Genomic DNA, 23,891 nt, shown 5'->3' on the forward strand with positions numbered 1-23,891 from the left:
CTTCAAATCAAGGCCTGAGTTAATGGGATGGACGTTTCCTCACTCGAGGCCGGAGGATCCTGGGGAGAAACTGAAATTGGTGTATTTGAGGCTGTTTCTGTAAGGACGAAATGGGCATGAAATATTCAGTGTTTTACCAGCCCAGCGAGAACTATGTTTGAGAGCAGACGCCTGAAGTGATGGGTTCTATTTCCCAGCGCTAACACCCCTCACTTCAGGAAGCATGAAATATCAATTATTCAAAATAGAAATGAAATGATTCCCTCTGCTCTGCTCCATTCAGCACGTCTGGGAAAATGGATGAGTATCCTTTGGGGCTTTACCAGCCCTGCCTGAAACTTCCCAGCAGGCTGGGAGCGGGAAAGGGGCATCCCTGGGAGAGGTCAGGAGCCTGCCTGAGAGGTCAGGGGTAGGACATCCCTAGGAGTTTGGGGGAGCATCCTGGCAGGAGTCAGGGGTGTCCCTCGAAGGAAGGGTAGAGGGTCCCTGGCATAAGTGGGGTGTTGGGGGTGTAATGTCCCTGTGTTTGGGAATGGGGGTGTCCATCGAAGAATGGGAAGCCTCTGGAATGGAAATAAAAAAACCAAAGCAGCCAGAACTGGTCATTGGAAATAGAGAAGATTTTCTGGTGGGAATCCTCAGGAGTTTGATACACAAAACCAGCTGGACAGGTTTGGATCTGATCCTTCATTCAATAACACTAATGGAGGGAGTTTAACTCCGTGATGAAAGACTGAGCCTTTACCATCCGATGAAATTTCTCAGTGAGGTTTATTCTGAGCTGGGTCTCACTGAGATAAGCCTCCCTTGCAGCTTGGGGAACTGCACAGTGTGAAACACAGCTCCCCTAGACTGCACCAAAAATTCAAAAGCACTTCATTGGCTGCAAAGTGCTTTGGGATGTCCTGAGGTGGGTGCTACAGAAATACAATCTTTTTATTTCCTTCATCTCTTCTTTCCCACACTCCCTTTTTTTCCTTCTTTTGTTTTATTGCCCATCCCCTAATTGCCCTTGAGAAGGTGGTGGTGAGCTGTCTTCTTGAGCCGCTGCAGTCCATGTGGTGTAGGTACACCCACAGTGCTGTTAGGGAGGGAGTTCCAGGATTTTGACCCAGCGACAGTGAAGGAACGGCGATATATTTCCAAGTCAGGATAGTGAGTGGCTTGGAGGGGAACTTCCAGGTGGTGGTGTTCCCATCTATCTGCTGCCCTTGTCCTTCTAGATGGTAGCAGTCATGGGTTTGGAAGGTGCTGTCGAAGGAGCCTTGGTGAATTCCTGCAGTGTAGATGGTACACACTGCTGCTCCTGTGCATCAGTGGTGAGGGAGTGAATGTTGAAGGTGGTCGATGGGAAGCTGATCAAGCGGCTGCTTAAAACACAAGCAGTTTCCAGAAAGAGTTTCCTCACACACGTTATGTTTCCTTTCTGCAGGCTGTCGCTGATTATATACCTCAGCTGGTGCAAGGTGTCCGAGGAAGTCAAGCGGAGCCAGAGAATCTTAGTGCCCAACTCGCTTTGATTATTGCCAGCCAAAACTTCCTTCAGGTACGTCTCTCTGTCTTCCAGTCTTTCCGTCCGCCCGTCTCTCCGTCCACCCTCCCGCCCGTCTCTCCGCCCGTCTTCCCGTCTCTCCGTCCACCCTCCCGCCCCTCTCTCCGCCCGCCCTCCCGACCGATCCTCCGCCCGCCCGTCTCTCCGTCCACCCTCCCGCCCGTCTCTCCGTCCGCCCTCCCACCCGTCTCTCCGTCCGCCCTCCCGCCCGTCTCTCCGTCCGCCCTCCCGCCCGTCTCTCCGCCCTCCCGCCCGTCTCTCCGCCCTCCCGCCCGTCTCTCCGTCCGCCCTCCCGCCCGTCTCTCCGTCCGCCCTCCCGCCCGTCTCTCCGTCCGCCCTCCCGCCCGTCTCTCTGTCCGCCCTCCCGCCCGTCTCTCCGTCCACCCGCCTGCCCGTCTCTCCGTCCACCCGCCTGCCCGTCTCTCCGTCCACCCGCCCGCCCGTCTCTCCGTCCGCCTGTCTCTCCGTCCGGCCTCCCATCCGTCTCTCCATCCGCCCGTCTCTCCGTCCGCCCTCCCGCCCGTCTCTCCGTCCACCCTCCCGCCCGTCTCTCCGTCCGCCTGTCTCTCCGTCCGGCCTCCCATCCGTCTCTCCATCCGCCCGTCTCTCCGTCCACCCTCCCGCCCGTCTCTCCGTCTGCCTGTCTCTCCGTCCGGCCTCCCATCTGTCTCTCCATCCGCCCGTCTCTCCGTCCACCCTCCCGCCCGTCTCTCCGTCCGTCCGTCTCTCCGTCCGCCCGTCTCTCTGTCCGCCTGTCTCTCCGTCCGGCCTCCCATCCGTCTCTCCATCCGCCCGTCTCTCCGTCCACCCTCCCGCCCGTCTCTCCGTCCGTCCGTCTCTCCGTCCGCCCGTCTCTCCGTCCACCCTCCCGCCCGTCTCTCCGTCCGCCCGTCTCTCCGTCCGCCCGCCCACCCGTCCATCTCTACGTCCGCCCATCTGTTTCTCAGTCCCTATCTCTCCTTTTTTGTTTGCCTGTGTCGTCCTCTGTCTGTCTGTCTTTTATTCTCTGTCTCTGTCTCCCTCACTCTTTTTCTCTCTCGTGGGGGTGGGGAGGTGGATTTGGTCAGTGGTATGCCATTCCTGATGGTGGAACAGGAAGTGGGTGTCACTTCCACTCCTGCTTCTTCCTGATTCCCACATGATTCTAATTAAAAGTGAAAGTGTCAGGCGTGCACAGGAGACACGTGTGATCACGCGGCGGCGAAGCTGTTCAGTGGTGAAAGCCGCTGTAAACTGACGGTGCAGCAGGTATGGGCGGGTTATAAAACATCTTCCCGGACAAACAGGGAGGCTCTGTATCCCGGCCACAGCTTTCCTGTTTAACTCCAGTCATAGTAACGTATGAGTTGAGAACACAACAGGCGCTTTTCAAATTAAAATTTCACTTGTAAATATTTCACATTACATTGGTTTCACTTTATTCATGTGTATCTCCATTGTTTTTGGTTGAGACTAGCGTAATGAGAGAGCTGAATGTATTGGCACACCTCATGGTTGACACATGTTGGTTACAGGAGAGATAGGGACATTTCTTTATTGTGGAAAAAACAATGTTGTGTTTTTTTGATGTCTCTTTACTGAATGTTCCAGTTAGTGTCCAGTACTCGCCACTCTGTGGGACTTGGCTGTACTTGCAGGCTCAGCTGGCCCTCCCTTCTACACATTGTAAAGGACATTATCCAAGATCACTCTCAGTGGCAGTAATTGAAATGTTGTTAATGAACTCAAAGATCTGTAAGGACTCTGCCAGTAAACACCCTGAGATAGAGCCACATGTGGACAGTACTGACACCACTCTTTAGGCCCCTCATTTTCTTACCTTGACCACACCAGGGACGCTAGGCCCTCCCCACATCGCTTCTCCAAGCATGGCAGCTGTGAGGGATGGTCGTTGCAGTGGACACAGATTTCAGCAAAGCTTTTAACATTTTACCACACAGGAGATTATGAGGGAAGATTTAGGGATATGGAGATGCAGGGAAAAGATAGAAAATTGGATTAAAAACTGGTTCAAAGAAAGAAAACAAAGTCAACAATAAGGGCAGTTTTACAGCTTTGGGAAGTGGGTCGTGATTGTGATGGCTGGGAGCGGGCAGCGGTTGGGCAGTGGGCAGCAGTGGGCAGTGGTTGGGAGTGGGCAGTGGTTGGGAGTGGGCAGTGGTTGGGAGTGGGCAGTGGTTGGGAGTGGGCAGTGGTTGGGAGTGGGCAAAAATGGGCAGTGGTTGGGCAGTGGGCAGCGGTTGGCAGTGGTTGGGAATGGGAAGGGGTTGGAAGTGGGGTGTGGTGCCCAGAGTTGAATTTTGGGGCCCTTCTGTTCAATGTATAATGAATGATTTGGATGTTGGCTTTGAGAGTGTTGTTAATAGTTGTAAAATGTATCAAAGATTAGACATAGTTAATTCTTTAGAAGATCAAAGAAAGCTGTCAAGGCAGATTTCTAAGATGGGAGAATTAGCTATAAAGTGGCAGGTGGAATTCAGTCTCATGAGTGTTAATTGTTAACACTGAATGAAAGCAGGAATGGTGCTGGGGAGAACAGAGAGACTTGGGCAACAGGCCCACAGAACATCGACCACAGGTTGATAACACTGTCAAAAATGAACAAGATCCAAAATTCTCTCTGAAGATGCACAGGATGTAAAAGGCGAGCTCATTAGGAGCACAGTCAGAGTGCAGTCAGAGTGCAGTCAGAGTACAGTCAGAGTGTAGTCAGATTACAGTCAGAGTACAGTGTTCTGTTTGAGCTCCACACTATAGGATTGATACTGAGGTTTGATGAAGGGTACACTGCAGACTCACTCAGATTCTGCCTGGTATGAGGAAATCTGAATGTAAGGGCAGATAGGAACATTGGGTATGTTTCCATTGGGACTGGGCACAGGGTGATACTGGCAATCTGTCAGATTATGAGGAGGTAGGAGAGGCTTGAGAAACACAAACCATTTCCAATAGTTGAGAGATCAAGAACAAGAGGCCATAGATACAACATTGAATGTAAACGATCAAGAGAAACATCTTCCTCGAGAACTGTGAAACAAAGAAATTTACTTCCAGAGTTAGTGCTTGAGATACAAATTACGTCAACCTTCAAGATTCAATTCGACAGGTGGGGGAAGGGAGGTTAACTGTGATAGGATAACTTCTCTGATAAGCACCAACACAAAGCTGTTGGGCTGAATGGCCTGCTTTGTGTTGTTTTGTCAATGTATTGTTCTTTGCAAAAAGCTTTGACATACATTGAGACTCTCCCTCCCAGTGCTTCAGGTTCTTTCTAAGCCTGAACCCACTGCTTAGAATGCAGGTAACTACTGGGATTCCCCTCAGTGATCCCGTGAGAAGGTGGTGGTGAGCTGACTTCTTGAACTGCTGTAGGTACACCCACAGTGCTGTTAGGGAGGGAGTTCCAGGATTTTGACCCAGCGACAGTGAAGGAACGGCCGATATATTTCCAAGTCAGGATGGTGAGTGGCTTGGAGAGGAACTTCCAGGTGGTGGTGTTCCCATCTATCTGCTGCCCTTGTCCTTCTAGATGGTAGTGGTCATGGGTTTAGAAGGTGCTGATGAAGGAACCTTGGTGAGTTGCTGCAGTGCATCTTGTAGATGGTACACACACTGCTGCTCCTGTGCGTCAGTAGTGGAGGGAGTGAATGTTTAAGGTGGTGAGTGGGATGCAAATAAACCAAAACCTATACATTGAAACCCATCATAATTCACATAGGTCTTGATGTGAGCTACCAGGACATGCTGGCTTAGAGTATTCCCTGGTCCCTGTGCCTCTAATATATTGTTTCTCATAATTGTGTTTGACAGCTAGACATTAAATCAGACCACCGTCACTGAACATATTAATAGGTTTTGCTTCATGTTTGTTTCTCCAGCTTAATTAATAATCCACATATGTTGGTACCTCAATCTGTTTGTTCCATTGCAGTTTTCCTAATTGCACTGTTAATGGCACTCTGCAAGTAAACCCAATTCTAATGGTGTTATACAGCAGTAAACATAATCAAACAGATAAATGTATTTGTGGTTTAAATAATTAACTTTTTATAGTCTCTCTGAAAATGCTGAAATCAGTTGTGGACAGGTTTCTGAGAGTCTGTATTCATTCCACTGATAGCTGCAGAAAGTGCTACAGTATTGTTTTGGATTTTGAAGGCTGGTGTATTTATAACTCAGTCATGGCTCAGTGGGGAGCACGCTCACCTCTGGGCCAGGAGGTTGTGGGTTCAAGCCCCACTCCAGAGATTTGAGCACATAATCCAGGCTGACACATGCAGTGTTGAGGAAGCACTGTCCTGTCGGAGGGTCAGTACTGAGGGAGTGCCGCACTGTCGGAGGGTCAGTACTGAGGGAGTGCCGCACTGTCAGAGGGTCAGTACTGAGGGAGAGCTACATTGTCGGAGGGTCAGTATTGAGGGAGAGCCGCACTGTCGGAGGGTCAGTACTGACGGAGTGCTGCACTGTCAGAGGGGCAGTGCTGAGGGAATGCTGCACTGTCAGAGAGTCAGTACTGAGGGAGCGCCGCACTGTCAGAAGGTCAGTACTGAGGGAGAGCCGCAATGTCGGAGGGTCAGTACTGAGGGAGTGCTGCACTGTCAGAGGGTCAGTACTGACGGAGTGCTGCACTGTCAGAGGGTCAGTACTGAGGGAGCGCCGCACTGTCAGAGGGTCAGTACTGAGGGAGTGCCGTATGTCGGAGGGTCAGTACTGAGGGAGTGCCGTATGTTGGAGGGTCAGTACTAAGGGAGAGCTACATTGTCGGAGGGTCAGTACTGAGGGAGCGACGCACTGTCGGAGGGTCAGTACTGAGGGAGTGCCGCACTGTCGGAGGGTCAGTACTGAGGGAGTGCCGTATGTCGGAGGGTCAGTACTGAGGGAGTGCTGCACTGTCAGAGGGTCAGTACTGAGGGAGTGCTGCACTGTCGGAGGGTCAGTACTGAGGGAGTGCCGTATGTCGGAGGGTCAGTACTGAGGGAGTGCCGTATGTCGGAGGGTCAGTACTGAGGGAGCGCCGCACTGTCGGAGGTCAGTACTGAGGGAGTGCCGTATGTTGGAGGGTCAGTACTGAGGGAGAGCCGCACTGTCGGAGGGTCAGTACTGAGGGAGCGCCGCACTGTCAGAGGGTCAGTACTGAGGGAGTGCCACACTGTCAGAGGGTCAGTACTGAGGGAGTGCTGCACTGTCAGAGGGTCAGTACTGAGGGAGTGCCGCACTGTCGGAGGGTCAGTACTGAGGGAGTGCCACACTGTCGGAGGGTCAGTACTGAGGGAGTGCTGCACTGTCAGAGGGTCAGTACTGAGGGAGTGCCGCACTGTCGGAGGGTCAGTACTGAGTGAGTGCTGCACTGTCAGAGGGTCAGTACTGAGGGAGTGCCACACTGTCGGAGGGTCAGTACTGAGGGAGTGCTGCACTGTCAGAGGTGCCATCTTTCAGGTGAAACATGAGGCTCTGTTAATCCTCTGAGCTGGATGTGAAATATCCCATGGCACTATTTTGAAGAAGAACAGGCTTGTCTGAGCCAATATTTATCCTTCACTCACCATCACCAAAAACAGTGGATCTGGCCACTACCACGTTGCTCATTGTGGGAGCTTGCTGTGTAAAACGGGCTGCAGAGTTTCCTACATCACAGCTGTGACTACACTTCAAAAGTGCTTCATTATTTGTAAAGCACCTTGGCACATCCTGAGGTTGTGAAAGGCGCTATACAAATGCAGGTCCTTCTTCTTAATCTCACCATTGTGTTTCTCTAGCCTGGAAGTAAGATGGTTTCCTCTGCTAAAGCCGCAGTGCCCACAGTCGCTGACCAGGCCGCTGCCATGCAGCTTGGCCAATGCGCCAAGAACCTTGCCACAAGCCTGGCTGAACTCCGAACGTCTGTGCAAAAGGTCAGTAACAAGTGGAAGGTCAGCCTTCTCTCAGCTTCGACTGAGGCTGTATGTTTTTGTGCGTGTGAACAGTTTGGTAACTTAAGAGAAGACTTAAAAGAACGAACGCAAGCAACAGTTTGCGATTCTCTTGAATCCAGGCTCATGAAGCGTGTGGGCCCATGGAAATCGACTCTGCTTTGCAGTCAGTGCAGACTCTGAGGAACGAACTACAGGATGCCAAGATGGCAGCAGCTGAGGGGCAATTGAAGCCACTGCCAGGGGAGACGGTAAGGTGAACATCCATCTCAAACCATTCTTGTCTCTTTGAATGGAGATTGTGTCCACATCACCATTGAAATCTATTTTAAGAATGAAGTGCGAATTGTGACAAAAAGAAACAGGCTTGTTTATTCTGGTCAGTTCATTGCAAATGAGTGACCCCTGAAGTATCGCGGGGCTAGATTAAGAGACTTGTTCACCTTCATCTCACCAGCTACACTGGGACACCAGCTGGCTGGACTACCCCTGGATCATTCACTCCAACTTCCTTTGCTCCTGAATCCCGGCCGGAGAGTGGGATGCTTGTTCCTGGGTTCCCATGCTGGAAGGTGTGGATGCTGAATTGAGGACAGGCTGGGTTAGAATGTGTCTGGAAGGAGAAATTAAAGAAGGAATGCATCAAAACTGTATCCATCTCTTTGGGTGCAGTTCTAAGAATGATTGTTGCTTGTACCAAAGTATTAAAAAAATGGAACAAAATAAAAGATGATGAGGTTAATTATCTGAAGTTTGAAGGGGTTGTGAGTTGTCAGACAGCCACTGGGATTGTTTTAAAGCACTTTGGACCTTCTCTGTCCGTGTATATCTATCTGTTCACATGTACCCAGAATCAATAGATGGACCCCCCCGCAGTGTGTTTGCACAATCCTTTATGAGTGATTGGTGTCTTTATATCATTACAACACAAACAGTCAGTTTGACGTTTATTAATCAAAATCCAGGTGAACTTGATTGGGCTGCACATTAACCACGAGTCTAGTGTAAACTCGATGAGCCAAATAGCCTCCTTCTGCACTGTAAATATTCTGTGATCAGCCCTATTCTTATACAGGCTGAATTTCAGTGGTTCAGTGCTGATGTGCAATCTTCAGATACTCGACTTTAAGCAACCACTTGCAAAACCAAGCGTATTCTCCAACAGGGGCTATATAAATGCAGGTGGTGGTTGTTGTATGGATGTTCCTGTTTTGTACTTCACCCATCGTACCAATCGGAATTGTGTATTTCTGAAATATAGTTTTTTTTTTACGTACTCCGGCAGGTTGGTCTGTGTGTTTAATGTTCTCGAGATTGTTACATTAACCGAATGCATTTACAAAACAAGGATAATGAGAAACTCAGAGTGTCTCAAGTCTGCAGGTCCTTCCAGGGTTAAGGGAATTAGACCAAGGCACCAGCTAGACCCGATGTATAAAATCACATTTCAAACAGTCAGCCATATAAGTGAACCAGTGGCAGTGTATTTAACAAAATACAAACCTGACCTCGAAGCCAGGAATTATTTACAGCCCAATTCAGTCACATGACAGAGTGGTGTGTAAGAGCTAATACTCTTGTCCCCATCCACAGGTCTCACGAATTGATATCAATGGACCGTGTCATGTGCACCTTATTATTGGATTGAATTTCTCTTGCTCTGCTCCCTGACAATCCCATTCATTTGACATGAGCAACATTGGAATGAAAGCATCCCTTTCCATCCAGATATTTTCAATATCGCTCTTGTGGTGAAACTTCTCAGTTTGTTTGTCTATGAAATTCAGCCAACGCAGTTTGAGGTTGTTGAGTAGTACAAGATGTATTAAGCAATCGCCTTCAGCCACCATGAACTCTGACCCAAGCGGCCTTGCTGATGCCTCAAAGGCCACAGCAGGTTCTGCAATTGACAGTCAATTTGAGAAGATAATTACACAGAAATGTTTGAACAATCTTTGTGCAGTGGGAGGTGATGTTGTTAACCAGTGTTTGCTGAGATTCGAGACTATAACAAGCTGTTTCACCTTGTTTAGCGCAATGGAGGGGAGGTTCAGAACCTCTTTGGAAACAATATTTCAATGAGTGAGCACCTGCCTAGTGGTAAACAAGGCAACCCATTTCTCCCACTCCTGTCTGCCCAGAGCGAAATCCTTTGCGATCGCCCTGCTATCGATCACATTCTTTGACTCCTGTACCTTCACATTTCTCCAGATGAATCCAGTCCAAGTCACACCCTCTGCTTCTGTCACTGATTAGCTTGAGGGTAATACTGAATTGGCTAATTATTGAAACCATACTCAGCCCACCCATGTTCGAGTGCGGTGTAGTTTCTGGGTCATTCAGGCTGGGAAGGCTATGAGGGTTGGGCTGAGATTCCACAGATTGATTCCACAGCCATGGGGTAGGGAGAGGAAGATCATCTTGGGTTCTTGCTCTTGTCAGATGTCCAATAATCCCTGTTGGAAGGTATATGTGCACATGTGACTGAGGAAAGGATTAAGCTCAAACTGCTTTGCCCGGCCCAGCCTACAGTTCTCTGTTTGTCTGCTCTGTCATAACATACAATAATTTACACATTTACCTATTTACAAAAGGCATTCTTACCCAGTCTGACCTATATGGACTGCAGTCCTACAACAATATGTTTGAATCTTATCTCTGAGTTCTGAAGAAGGGTCCTACAGACTGGAAAGGTTAACTCTGTCTCTCTCTCCACAGACGCTGTCAGACCTGCTGAGTTTTACCAGCATTTTCTGTTTTTATTTCAGATTTCCAGCATCTGCAGTACTTTGCTTTTATCTTAATGTTTGAATCTTAGCTGTGAGGTGGCCTATTGAGCCACTCAGTTGTACAAAACCATGACCAGTGGTTGAAGAAGGTAGACCCCTGGCTCCCCTTCAGGACAGTGAGGGATGGGCAGTGAATGTCAGCCTTGACAGTGATTCGCACATCTTGAGGATGAATGTAGCACCTCCCAATGAAGTCCGAGCGGGGGCTGCAGCGCTAAACTGGATCAGCTTTAGAAAAGGAAGGAGCAAACTTTGGGAGAAATGAATGGGGCTTTGTTTGCATGGTTTGGCGATGTTGGGTCTGTCCAGTAATGGATTCTTGTCTTGCTACCCTTTCAGCTGGAGAAATGTGCTCAGGACCTGGGGAGCACATCCAAGGCTGTTGGCTCTTCAATGGCGCAGCTGCTAACCTGTGCAGCTCAAGGCAATGAACATTATACAGGTGGGTGCAGCACAGTGTAATGGGCACTGTACAGGTGGATACAGCTCAGTGTAATGGGCACTGTACAGGTGGGTACAGCTCAGTGTAATGGGCTCTGTACAGGTGGGTACAGCTCAGTGTAATGGGCACTGTACAGGTGGGTACAGCTCAGTGTAATTAGCCCTGTACAGGTGGGTACAATTCAGTGTAATAGGCACTGTACAGGTGGGTACAGTTCAGTGTAATGGGCACTGTACAGGTGGGTACAGTTCAGTGTAATGGGCACTGTATAGGTGGGTACAGTTCAGTGTAATGGGCCCTGTACAGGTGGGTACAGTTCAGTGTAATGGACACTGTACAGGTGGGTACAGTCAGTGTAATGGACACTGTACAGGTGGGTACAGTTCAGTGTAATGGGCACTGTACAGGTGGGTACAGTTCAGTGTAATGGGCACTGTACAGGTGGGTACAGTTCAGTGTAATGGGCACTGTACAGGTGGGTACAGTTCAGTGTAATGGGCACTGTACAGGTGGGTACAGTTCAGTGTAATGGGCCCTGTACAGGTGGGTACAATTCAGTGTAATGGGCCCTGTACAGATGGGTACAGTTCATTGTAATGGGCTCTGTACAGGTGGGTACAGTTCACTGTAATGGGCTCTGTACAGGTGGGTACAGTTCAGTGTAATGGGCCCTGTACAGGTGGGTACAGTTCAGTGTAATGGGCCCTGTACAGGTGGGTACAATTCAGTGTAATAGGCACTGTACAGGTGGGTACAGTTCAGTGTAATGGGCACTGTACAGGTGGGTACAGTTCAGTGTAATGGGCACTGTACAGGTGGGTACAGTTCAATGTAATGGACACTGTACAGGTGGGTACATCTCAGTGTAATGGGCTCTGTACAGGTGGGTACAGTTCAGTGTAATGGACACTGTACAGGTGGGTACAGTTCAATGTAATGGGCTCTGTACAGGTGGGTACAGTTCAGTGTAATGGGCTCTGTACAGGTGGGTACAGTTCAGTGTAATGGACACTGTAGAGGTGGGTACATTTCAGTGTAATGGGCACTGTACAGGTGGGTACAGCTCAGTGTAATGGGCACTGTACAGGTGGGTACAGTTCAGTGTAATGGGCACTGTACAGGTGGGTACAGCTCAATGTAATGGGCTCTGTACAGGTGGGTACAGTTCAGTGTAATGGGCACTGTACAGGTGGGTACAGTTCAGTGTAATGGGCACTACAGGTGGGTACAGTTCAGTGTAATGGGCACTGTACAGGTGGGTACAGTTCAATGTAATGGGCTCTGTACAGGTGGGTACAGTTCAGTGTAATGGGCTCTGTACAGGTGGGTACAGTTCAGTGTAATGGACACTGTACAGGTGGGTACAGTTCAATGTAATGGGCTCTGTACAGGTGGGTACAGTTCAGTGTAATGGGCACTGTACAGGTGGGTACAGTTCAGTGTAATGGACACTGTACAGGTGGGTACAGTTCAATGTAATGGGCTCTGTACAGGTGGGTACAGTTCAGTGTAATGGGCTCTGTACAGGTGGGTACAGTTCAATGTAATGGACACTGTACAGGTGGGTACAGTTCAGTGTAATGGACACTGTACAGGTGGGTACAGTTCAATGTAATGGACACTGTACAGGTGGGTACAGTTCAGTGTAATGGGCCCTGTATAGGTGGGTACAGTTGTGTAATGGACACTGTAGAGGTGGGTACAGTTCAGTGTAATGGACACTGTACAGGTGGGTACAGTTCAATGTAATGGACACTGTACAGGTGGGTACAGTTCAATGTGATGGACACTGTACAGGAACAAGTAAAAATGTTCAGTTTATCATTTTTTTAAATGTCCAATTTCAAGCTACTCCCTGCAGGAGTGAGACCCGATGGTTTAAATTGTTCCCATTCTGAAATTGTATTAAGAATTATCAGCTTGTTAAAAAGGTACTTGCCCTGTTAATTACCAGAGATATTGGCCTTTAATCTTTTGGATAACTTTCTCGAGCTGCCAGGCAGATTTCAGTGTTTTTTCAACATGAACACCTGAATCCCTTTCCTTCTCTACAATTCCAGGAGTCTGGCTGTTCAGAAAATACTCTGAATTGTCTTTTCTCGGGTTCAAAATGATGGCCTCAATGGGTGGAGTGAGGTAGGGGATAGACAGCGAGCAGAGGGAGGTACAGAATACTTCGTATAAGATTCAAAACTCAACGTGAAAGCCTGGTATAATTTCCTGAACCTATAACAACATATCCCATTAGATTCACTTTAATTTCAGATTTCACCCAATAAATGTGTCCATTTACTACAACGGACCAGTGTGTTCATTAAAACAGGCGATCTATTTATTATCACGTTGCCGTTTAGGGACCTTACTGTGACGAAACCCGATGCTGTTTTCGACATTATACTTCAAAAATACAGTCAGAGTCTCTCGCAGGGAACAGTCAAGAGTCCTTCAGAGTCCAGCTATTTTTACAGAGTTCATTATTTTTGCAGCTTGCTTCCTGTTCTAATTCATTTTTCAGCAGGACTTCTCAAAATTGGAAAGCAAAACATGACAAGCAATCAACGATAAAACAGAATCAGTACCTCAGTTGTATGAAGAATAACAGAAGCAGCAAGTGTTTACAGTGGGAAGCAAATTGAAGATGAAGATAAATCTAGTTCACGCTGCTCAGGGCTCAGAGATATAATGCTGTCTGTAACCTACACCTCTGACAGATTCATTTACGCCCCCTCCTGTATCTGTATCATTTCTAGGATAGCTCATGAGTGATCACCGCACAGTCGTTGTGGAGATGAAGTCCCGCTTTCACATTGAGGATGCCATCCATCATGTTGTGTGGCACTATCACCGTGCTCTAAGGGTCAGATTCAGGACAGATCTAGCAGCTCAAAACTGGGTATCCATGAGGCGCTGTGGGCCATCAGCAGCAGCAGAATTGTACTCAACACAATCTGTAACCTCATGGCCCGGCATATTACCCCACTCTACCATTACCATCAAGTCAAGGGATCAACCCTGGTTCAATAAAGAGTGCAGGAGGGCATGCCAGGAGCAGCACCAGGCACACCTAAAAATGAGGTGTCAACAGGACCTCATGCATGTTAAAAAACAGAAGCAGCAAATGATAGACAGAGCTAAGTGATCCCATAACCAACAGATCAGATCAAATCCAGTCCTGAATGGTCGTGGACAATTAAACAACTCACTGGAGGAGGAGGCTCCACAAATATCCCCATCCTTAGTGATGGGGGAGCCCAGCACATCAGTGCAAAAGATAAAGCTGAAGCATTTGCAGCCATCTTCAGCCAAAAATGCCGAATGGATGATGCATCTCGGCCTCCTCCGGAGGTCCCCTGCATCACAGCTTCTAGTCTCCAACCAATTAGATGCACTCCAAGCAACGGCTGAAGGCACTGGATCCTGCTAAGCCTATGGGCCTTGACAATATCCCAGCAATAGTGCTGAAGACTTGTGCTCCAGAACTTGCCGTGCCCCTAGCCAAGCTGTTCCAGTACAGCTATAACACTGGCATCTACCCAGCTATGTGAAAAATTACCCAGGGATGTCCTGTACACAAAAAACAGGACAAATCCAACCCAGCCAATTACCGCCCCATCAGTCTACTCTTGATAATCAGTAAAGTAATGGAAGGGGTCATCAACAGTGCTATCAAGCAGCACTTACTTAGCAATAACCTGCTCACTGACGCCCAGTTTGGATTCCACCAGAGCCACTCAGCTCCTGACCTCATTACAGCCTTGGTTCAAACATGGGCAAAAGAGCTGAACTCCTGAAGTGAGGTGAGAGTGACTGTCCTTGACATCAAAGCAACATTTGACTGAGTGTGGCATCAAGGAGCCCTAGCAAAACTGGAGTCAATGGGAATCAGGGGGAAAACTCTCTGCTGGTTGGAGTCATACCTAACACAAAGGAAGATGGTTGTGGTTGCTGGAGGTCAATCATCTCAGCTCCAGGACATCACTGCATGTGTTCCTCAGGGTAGTGTCCTCAACCCAACCATCTTCAGTTGCTTTATCAGTGACCTTCCTTCCATCGCAAGGTCCAAAGTGGGGATGTTCACTGATGATAATGTTCAGCACCATTCGCGACTCCTCAGATACTGAAGCAGTCCATGTCCAAATGCAGCAAGACCTGGACAATATCCAGGTTTGGGCTGACAAGTGGCCAAGGAAATTTGTGCCAGGCAGTGACCACCTCCAACAAGAGAGAACTTAACTATTGCCCCATTGACATTCAATGGCATTACCATCGCTGAATCCCCCACTATTAACATCCTGGGGGGTTACCATTGACCAGAAACTGAACTGGACTAGCCATATAAATACTGTGGCTACAAGAGCAGGTCAGATTCTAGGAATCCTGTGGCAAGTAACTCATCTCCTGACTCCCCAAAGCCTGTCCACGATCTACAAGGCACAAATCAGGAGTGTGATGAAATACCCCCCACTTGCCCGGATGAGTGCGGTTCCAACAACTTAGAAAGCTTGAAACCATCCAGGACAAAGCAGCCCGCTTGACTGGCACCACATCCACAAACATTCACTCCCTCCACCATTGATGCACAGTAGCAGCAGTGTGTGTATCACCTACAAGGTGCATTGCAGCAGCTCACTAAGGCTCCTTTGACAGCACCTTCCAAACCCACGACCACTACCATCTAGAAGGACAAGGACAGCAGATAGATGGGAACACCACCACCTGGAAATTCCCCTCCAAGTCACTCCCCATCCTGACTTGGAAATATATCGGCCGTTCCTTCACTGTCGCTGGGTCAATATCCTGGAACTCCCTCCCTAACAGCACTGTGGGTGTACCTACACCACAGGGACTGCAGCGGCTCAAGAAGGCAGCTCACCACCACCTTCTCAAGGGCAATTAGGGATGGACAATAAATGCTGGCCCAGCCAGCGACACCAACATTCCATGAATGAATAAAAATAAAAACATGAAAGTTGAAATATTTGGACCATTTGGGAAGGGCAGCCAGGGACATTCTTAAGCTTAAGTTCAGTGATTGACCGTGTCAGAGATCTGGCCGATATACCCTGAGCTTTTATGTAGACTGTGCCACTGAGGCAAGTGGATAAGGAGCCCTCCCACATCCCCCGACCCACCCAGAGAAATAGAGCAGGCCAGGAGGCTGTGGCTGAGTGTAGGAGAAAGTAACTTTGGTGATGAGGCGGGAGGCTGTTTGGTGTTTTGATTCTGTTTTTTACGTTGATCTATTAACGTGCCAAAGGGGCTCCATTAGATCACTCGATTGTGTCCTGCTCTCAGGTATCGCTGCACGAGAAACAGCACAAGCTCTCAAGACACTGGCATCAGCTGCCCGTGGGGTGGCAGCCTCAACCGATAACTCTCCGGCTCAGAATTCCATGCTGGATACGGCTCGGGATGTGATGGATGGATCTGCCGTGCTGATCCAGGAAGCCAAGCACGCACTCGCCTCACCCGGAGACGCAGAGAGTCAGCAAAGGCTGGCACAGGTTGGCAGACCAAGCACCTTCCTCAGACTGTATTAATATATATAGTGTGTGTATATGTGCTATACTAAGATCCAGGGTTAACTGAAATCAGGATGTCAGCCGTGGCTCAGTGCGTAGCACACTCTCCTCTGAGTCAGAAGATTGTAGGTTCCAGAGATTTGAGCAGAATTCCAGGCTGACATTCCCAGTTCTGCCCTGCCAGAGTGCCGGATGTCGTCTGCACTCTCGGTTGGATGTAAAAGATCCCATGGCATGACTTCAAAAAGCAGCAGCGTTATCCCTCATCTCCTGGCCAGTATTTATCCCTCAATCAGCATCACAAAAACCAAGATGATCTGCTTATGGAATCTTGCTGTGTACAAATTCAGCAGTGAGTACACTTCCAAAAATACCTTCGTTGGCCGTAAAGCACTTTGGGACATTATGAGGTGGTGAAAGAGGATATATAAATGCAAATCTTTCTTTCCTAATCAGCATGGTAGGAAAGAGGAAAGTTGGAGGATGCAGGAGAGATGAACCCAGCAGGTGGGTGACCCCTGAATCCATTGGATTCCCACTGAACAAATTGGCTTAAAATTGTCCCTTTCATATTTGAGTCTATTTCTCTTCAGTGAGTCCTCTCCTTCCCAGGGTAATAGGCATGATCTCTACATTACAGCATCATCTCTGTCACACATGAAACAGGGCTACATAAATACTAGGCCCAATATTGTAAGGACTTCTTTAAATGGGAACTTCGTAAGTTAGAAAGGGTCTGAATAGCTTCAATAGTTCCCCACTCCACTATCTTTGTTGTCTTTTGATAGACTACACAGAGCAGCAAACTGACCTGTTCAATTCCCCAACAGTGTACTTCAATTCACTCTGTTACCCAGCATTGAGAGATAGGACGCTGTAAAACTGATCCCTGAGCAGTGGACTGCAGTGCAGGATAACACGAGCAGAAGCATCCAGAACAAAGCAGCCCGCTTGGTTGGCATCCCATCCACCACAATAACCATTCACTCCCTCCACCACCGACGCACAGTAGCAGCAGTGTGTACCATCTACAAGATGCACTGCAGGAATTTACCCAGGCTCCCTCGACAGCACCTTCCAAACCCACGACCTCTACCATCTAGAAGGACAAGGGCAGCAGGTAGATGGGAACACCACCACCTGGAAGTTCCCCTCCAAGTCACTCACCATCCTGACTTGGAAATATATCGCCGTTCCTTCACTGTCATTGGGTCAAAATCCTGGAACTCCCTCCCTAACAGCACTGTGGGTGTACCTACACCACATGGACTGCAGCGGTTCAAGAAGGCAGCTCACCACCACCTTCTCAAGGGCAACTAGGGGATGGGCAATAAATGCTGGCCCAGCCAGTGACACCCACATCCCGTGAATGAATATTTTTAAAAAGCAGCAACAAGGCAGAGGTTGCATTAGTGAGGAGACCCCTCCTCCCCATCCCTCAACTTTATCTGTGATTCTCTCTGTAAACAGTCACCAACTTTGTGTTCATCTATTCAGACCCCTGGTATTACTGCTATGGAAGAAACTATTCCACAATTTATCTTCCGCACTCCTGAAAATATTTCAGAATATTTCTCCTAAACTAGCTGATCTATAATTGTTAGGAATGTTTAGACACTTCGAAAATAATTGCTCATTTGATGTTTAATCTGCTTTTATTTTTGAGTATTTCCCTGCCTGTTACATTCCAAACAGGTTCGGTGATGACTTTTATCAAAAGAAACTAGCCAACCTGCTTAATCCGGTCCAACACCAACACCATTACCAGAGGGTATCAAATCCCTCAAAAAGAAAGCCTATCTCTGCATTTTCTAGGGTGAGCAATGAAGGCCAGTGACACCCACATCCCAAAAACCAACTAAAAGATATAGAATGATCTCCAGTCCTTTTAGTCCTGTCACTGCCAACTGAATGCTCGAAGATCTCTCTAAATGGCACAAGACAACTTGTTTATTCAGGTTCTCTCTCTCTCTCTCTCTCTCTCTTTCTCGCTCTCTCTCTTTCTCCTCTCTCTCTCACTCTCTCCCCCTTTCAGGTTCCCTGTCTCACCCCTTTCAAACCTACCATCCTCCAAGCTCTCTCCAATCCCCTCCAGCTCCACACATCTCTGAGATATCGCTGACCTCCACCAGCCCTGCAATCCTCTGAGATATCTGCACGCCTCTAATCCTGGCCTTTTTGAGTATCTCTGATTTTAATTGCTGCACCTTTGGCAACCATGACTTCAGCTCCCTGGGCCCGCTGGAATTCCCTCTCCACCTCTTGGCCTCTCTCCTCCTTAAAGTCGCTTCTTAAAATTTACCACTTTGCCCAAGTTTTTGGTCACTTTCCCTAATATGTGGCTCGGTGTCAGACTTGGTTTAATAACGCTGCTGCTAAGTGCCTCCGAATGTTTTACCGCAATAAAGGTGCTATATAAATCCAAGCTGTTAGTGCTTCAGGTGGCATTGGCACCTCTCACCATGTTCACAGGGACATCTCCTTGGTGTAGACTGCTGCCATGTGATACACCAGTGAACTGGACTGTTCTTGAGCCGGTCAGTATGCCTCTGAGCCCCGGTCAGGATGGTTGTATCAACATTGTTTGTTTCTTTTCTAAAGGTGGCTAAGTCGGTATCTCACTCGCTGAACAGCTGTGTGAACTGCTTGCCAGGGCAGAAGGATGTTGACATGGCACTTAAAAGCATTGGAGAGTCCAGCAAAAAACTGCTGGTTGACTCGGTAAGATTTTAAAAATGAACCATAACACCAAGATATTTTGCATAGACCATTTTTTAAAAAGAAAAATCATGCAAAGACCTGGGAGGTGATCCAGGCAACCAGGCCAGAGTCTCCCCTTCACTCACGATCAGTAAAATTCTTCTCCTTACTGTAACAAAACGGCCAGCGCAGTTTTACAGAAATCTGGAATCCTCAATTCCATGTGCATGGAATGTGTAAGAATAGCAGAGGAAAGTGACCATGTGTCTACACCAAATGGGAGGCCCAGTGTCATAACCCACATTCAAAGAAGGGCCAAGTCAGACTGATCCCAGTCTGATACCCCGCTTGTTGGACAGGCGACAGTCACACTTAACAAAATGCTGGGAAGACTCAGTCTTGCAGCTACTGTTTGTCATGACATTCCCGAATTACTCCACCCATAGTAAGCAACTTTGTCCAGCTGATAACGCACATCTTCATCCAAAAACACAACTTCCCCACATTCTGGCAGCGCAATGAGAACCCAGTAGACACCAGTTAAACAGGTTCATGCCCTGGTAGAATTGGTTTCCAACATCACTCAGTGGGACTCGCTCAATATTACATTGTGCATGAGTGTGAGAAAACCTAACCTGTCTTACACGCTTGGCAATCACAATAGCAAGCAGGGCAAAGTTTCTGGATATTAAAGCGTTGTTGGATCCTAACAGAGGTGCAAAGTCGAGCTATTGGAGCCTCCTTTCCTGTGCGTGAGTGTGTCACTGCGTGAGTAGGTGTCTGTGCGTGTGTGTCTCAGGGTGAGGTTTATAAATGTCTGGGTTGGGGTTGATGAGTCTCTCTCGATCCTCTTTGTCGATCTCTTTCTCCTTCGCCTCTCCCACAGTTGCCGCCGAGCAGTAAGAGTTTCCAGGAAGCTCAGAGTGAGTTGAATCAAGCTGCTGCTGGCCTGAATCAGTCAGCGGGTGAGGTTGTCCACGCTTCCCGGGGGACCAGCCGGCAGTTAGCTGCTGCATCTGGCAAATTCAGTGAAGACTTTGATGAGTTTCTGGATGCGGGCATCGAAATGGCCGGACAAGCTCAGGTGAGATGTGTAGCCTGGTGGTTATAGTGCTGGGCGTAGCGCGGGATCAAATCCCACTGCGGCTAGTTGGAAAACTGGGTTAAAATCTGGCCGTTTTTGAACTGCCTCCAGATCAAATTATCTGGGCATTGCAAAAACTCAACGCATGGTCTTCAGCGAAGGTAACCTGTCCTTACCCAGGCAGCGTGGTTCTAGTCCCGTGCCAAGTGTGGTTCAATCTTAATGCCTCAGGACAACTGGGGTTGGGCAATAAATGTGCCCTTACCAGCATCATCCTGAGAGATAGTGAGGTAGATAAATGTGCTTTATTGTAATTTTGTTGTATTTTTGCATTTCCAGGCCTGTTCGAGCAAGAATAGAACTTAGATTGTCCCTTTCCTTAAACAGTTACACTTAGATTCATCTTGACCTCTCAAAATCCTGTGGATGCTCTTCATGGCGGGGGTGGTGGGGGGGATGGGGATGGTGGTTGGGGGTGGGGGGGACGGGGATGGTGGTTGGGGTGGGGGGGAGGGCTTGGGGGGATGGGGATGGTGGTTGGGGGGAGGAGGTGGGGGGGATGGGGATGGTGGTTGGGGGAGGGGGTGGGGGGGATGGGGATGGTGGTTGGGGGGAGGGGGTGGGGGGGATGGGGATGGTGGTTGGGGGGAGGGGGTGGGGGGGATGGCGGTGGAGATTGTGATGGGGGGATGGGGATACGGTGGGGGAGGGGAGAGGGGCATGACAGGGGGGGTGGGGTTGGGGGGATGGGGATGGTGGTGGAGGGGGTGTGATGGGGGGATGGAGATTGTGGTTGGGGGGAGGGGGTGGGGGGGATGGGGATGGTGGTTGGGGGAGGGGGTGGGGGGGATGGGGATAGTGGTTGGGGGAGGGGGTGGGGAGGATGGGGATGGTGGTTGGGGGCAGGGGGTGGGGGGGGACGGGGATGGTGGTTGGGGGGAGGGGGTGGGGGGGGATGGGGATGGTGGTTGGGGGGAGGGGGTGGGGAGGATGGGGATGGTGGTTGGGGGAGGGGGTGGGGGGGACGGGGATGGTGGTTGGGGGGAGGGGGTGGGGGGGATGGGGATGGTGGTTGGGGGGAGGGGGTGGGGGGGATGGGGATGGTGGTTGGGGGGAGGGGGTGGGGGGATGGTGGTGGAGACTGTGATGGGGGATGGGGATGGCGGTGAGGGAGGGGAGAGGGGCATGACGGGGGGCGGGGTTGGGGGGATGGGGATGGTGGTGGAGGGAGGGGCATGGCAGAGGGGGTGGGGTTGGAGGGAGGGGGTGTGATGGGGGGGTGGGGTTGGCGGTGGGGGAGGGGCATTGTGGGGGTTGGGGTTGGAGGGTGGGGGTGGGGGGAGGGGGTGTGATGGGGGTGATGGGGATGGTGATGGGGGAGGGGCATGGCAGGTGGGGTGGGGTTGGAGGGAGGGGGTGTGATGGGGGGATGGGGATGGCGGTGGGGGAGGGGCGTGGTGGGGGTTGGGGTTGGAGGGAGGGGGTTGGGGGGAAGGGGGCTGTCCCCTTTCAGAGTGGAAATTAACTGATTCGTTGACAGTAATCTCCGTGTCATTGTGATCCTGCTACAAACTGTCTGCTGCTTAATGTGGGGATTTTTGTGCTTAAATTGGTAATTTAACTGGTTCTCTTTGATATTAAATGTGAAGTGTTCTCTGACAGAGTAATACCTGCTGCAGCCCAGACTCTCTGCTGACTCTCCTCTAGTGGAATCCCGTCTGTTTCCCATTCCAAGGACTCTGTGAGAAACTGCTTTGTGTCGAATTGAAGGCAGTTTGAGGTTGTGACATTCACTGTTGTTAGGTACAGGTATCCTGAATGTGATTTGAATTGAACTCTGGGTCAGAGTTACACAGATCGCATCCTAACCAGCTCTGGTTCTCACTTGCTTAAAATGGAGCTAAAGATTTTTGGAGTTCAATGTGAGGAGAAAATGAATCCTTCTGTTACCGATCTCCCACCGGCTCTGGCCTATGAGTTTGAGCTGGAGGATGTACATTGGCCCCTCCCTCACTGTCTGATTCAACATCCCAATCTCCTCATGTTCCCTGTCAGCAGGAACAGGTATCCGACCCCCTTTTCATTCCCGCTGTTCTTCCAGAGTGATCAGTTAATGGAATGATCCTGAGAACAAATACACAGAGCAGCAACATTAACCCAGAGGGCTGAATAACAGAACATTTTTTTTTAATTCTTACATGGGATGTGGGCGTCGCTGGCTAGGCCAGCTTTTATTGCCCATCCCAAGTTGCCCTTGAGAAGGTGGTGGCGAGCTGCCTTCTTGAACTGCTGCAGTCCATGTGGTGTAGGTACACCCACAGTGCTGTTAGGAAAGGAGTTCCAGGATTTTGACCCAGTGACAGTGAAGGAACGGCGATAATTTCCAGGATGGTGAGTGATTTGGAGGGTAACTTCCAGGTGGTGGTGTTCCCTTGTGTCTGCTGCCCTTGTCCTTTTAGATAGTAGAGATCGTGAGTTTGGAAGGTGCTGTTGAAGGTACCTTGGTGAGTTGCTGCAGTACATCTTGTATAAGGGGGAGTACACTGCTGCTACTGTGTCAATGGTGGAGAGAGTGAATGTTTAAGATGATGGATAGGGTGCCAATCAAGCAGGGCTGCTTTGTCCTGGACGGTGTCGAGCTTCTTGAGTATTGTGGGAGCTGCACTCATCCAGGCAAGTGGGGAATATTCCATCACGTTCCTGACTTGTGCCTTGTAGATGGCGGACAGGTTTTAGGGAGTCAGGAGGTGAGTTATTCGCTGCAGGATTCCCAGCCTTTAACCTGCTCTTGTAGCCACAGTATTTATATGGCTAGTCATAGGTTGATGTAAAAGATCCTATGGCTTTATTTCAAAGAAAAGCAGGGGAGTTCTACCCGGTGCCCTGGCCAATAATTATTCCCACAATCAACACCGGGAATAGATTATCTGGTCATTATCGCATTGCTGTATGTGGAATTTTGCTGTGCACAAATTGACTGCTACATTTCCTATATTACAACAGTGACTAAAGGGAGGCGGTGCCAATGTGGTATTGTCACTGCACAGGGTAATGCTCTGGGGACCCTGGATCGAATCCCACCACGGCAGATGGTGAAATTCAAAAGAAATTTGGAATTAAACGTCTGATGATGACCATGAAACCATTGCCAATTGTCATAAAAACCCATCTGATTCACTAATGTCCTTTAGGGAAGGAAATCTGTCGTCCTTACCTGGCCTGGCCTACATGTGACTCCAGACTCTCAAAAATATGATTGGCTCTTAAATGCCCTCTGAACAAGGGCAATTAGGGATGGGCAATAAATGCTGGCCTAGCCAGTGACGCCCACATCACGTGAACACTTTTTTAAAAAAATGAGTTCAAAAATAGTTTACTGGAGGATATGCTATGGGACCTTCTAGGATGTGAAAGGCGCTATATAAATGGACATTGCTTTCATTCCCTCTATCTTTACTCCTCTTCAGATAATGTGGATGAAAGGCTGCACTTAGATCAGCTTTTGCTTTGTGGTAAATGGTTTTGCACTGGTATCATTGAGTCAGTAGTCTTGGAATTCAGCATTTGCTTTGCTGCTATCTGCTCCATTGCTCTGACCCTGATTGCCAGCAATGAATTCTGGAATTGCAGATACTGCATTGGAAAGCAGGAGCACTCTCACTTTCATCCTGACCTGCCAACTCACTCCTGCAATTTGTCATAACTGGTCATCTGGCTGACTTTGCTGCATGAAACACAGCTGATAAATTCTTTGTAACAAGGAATGTGTTTCTGAAACAGGAATATTAAAGGACAATCAGGGAATGGGGCTGCACTGCTGAGGGTTTGATGGGCTGATTGGCCTGATTCTTGCATTCCATTAAATTGGCTGTCACAATGTAACAGTGACTACA

General features: G+C 49.1%; 1 protein-coding gene across 5 annotated transcripts in view; it reads left to right on the top strand.

Moving 5' to 3' along the window:
- LOC144670145 (talin-2) overlaps positions 1-23,891 on the top strand; it is a 345,177-nt gene that overhangs the window by 199,023 nt on the left and 122,263 nt on the right. For all 5 annotated transcript variants that reach the window (XR_013573826.1, XM_078532616.1, XM_078532619.1 and 2 more), the window contains 7 exons: positions 1,433-1,546; positions 7,309-7,443; positions 7,584-7,712; positions 10,590-10,692; positions 15,988-16,196; positions 18,816-18,935; positions 19,801-19,998. Coding sequence is in view for 4 of the 5 variants with exons in the window: in XM_078532616.1 (XP_078388742.1) it covers positions 1,433-1,546; positions 7,309-7,443; positions 7,584-7,712; positions 10,590-10,692; positions 15,988-16,196; positions 18,816-18,935; positions 19,801-19,998 (1,008 nt within the window). In the remaining variant the exon portion in view is untranslated. The remainder of the gene's footprint in view (positions 1-1,432; positions 1,547-7,308; positions 7,444-7,583; positions 7,713-10,589; positions 10,693-15,987; positions 16,197-18,815; positions 18,936-19,800; positions 19,999-23,891) is intronic.

This window comes from Cetorhinus maximus, chromosome 30, assembly GCF_964194155.1.
Source record: "Cetorhinus maximus chromosome 30, sCetMax3.hap1.1, whole genome shotgun sequence".
In the NCBI taxonomy this organism is placed as follows: Eukaryota; Metazoa; Chordata; class Chondrichthyes; order Lamniformes; family Cetorhinidae; genus Cetorhinus; species Cetorhinus maximus.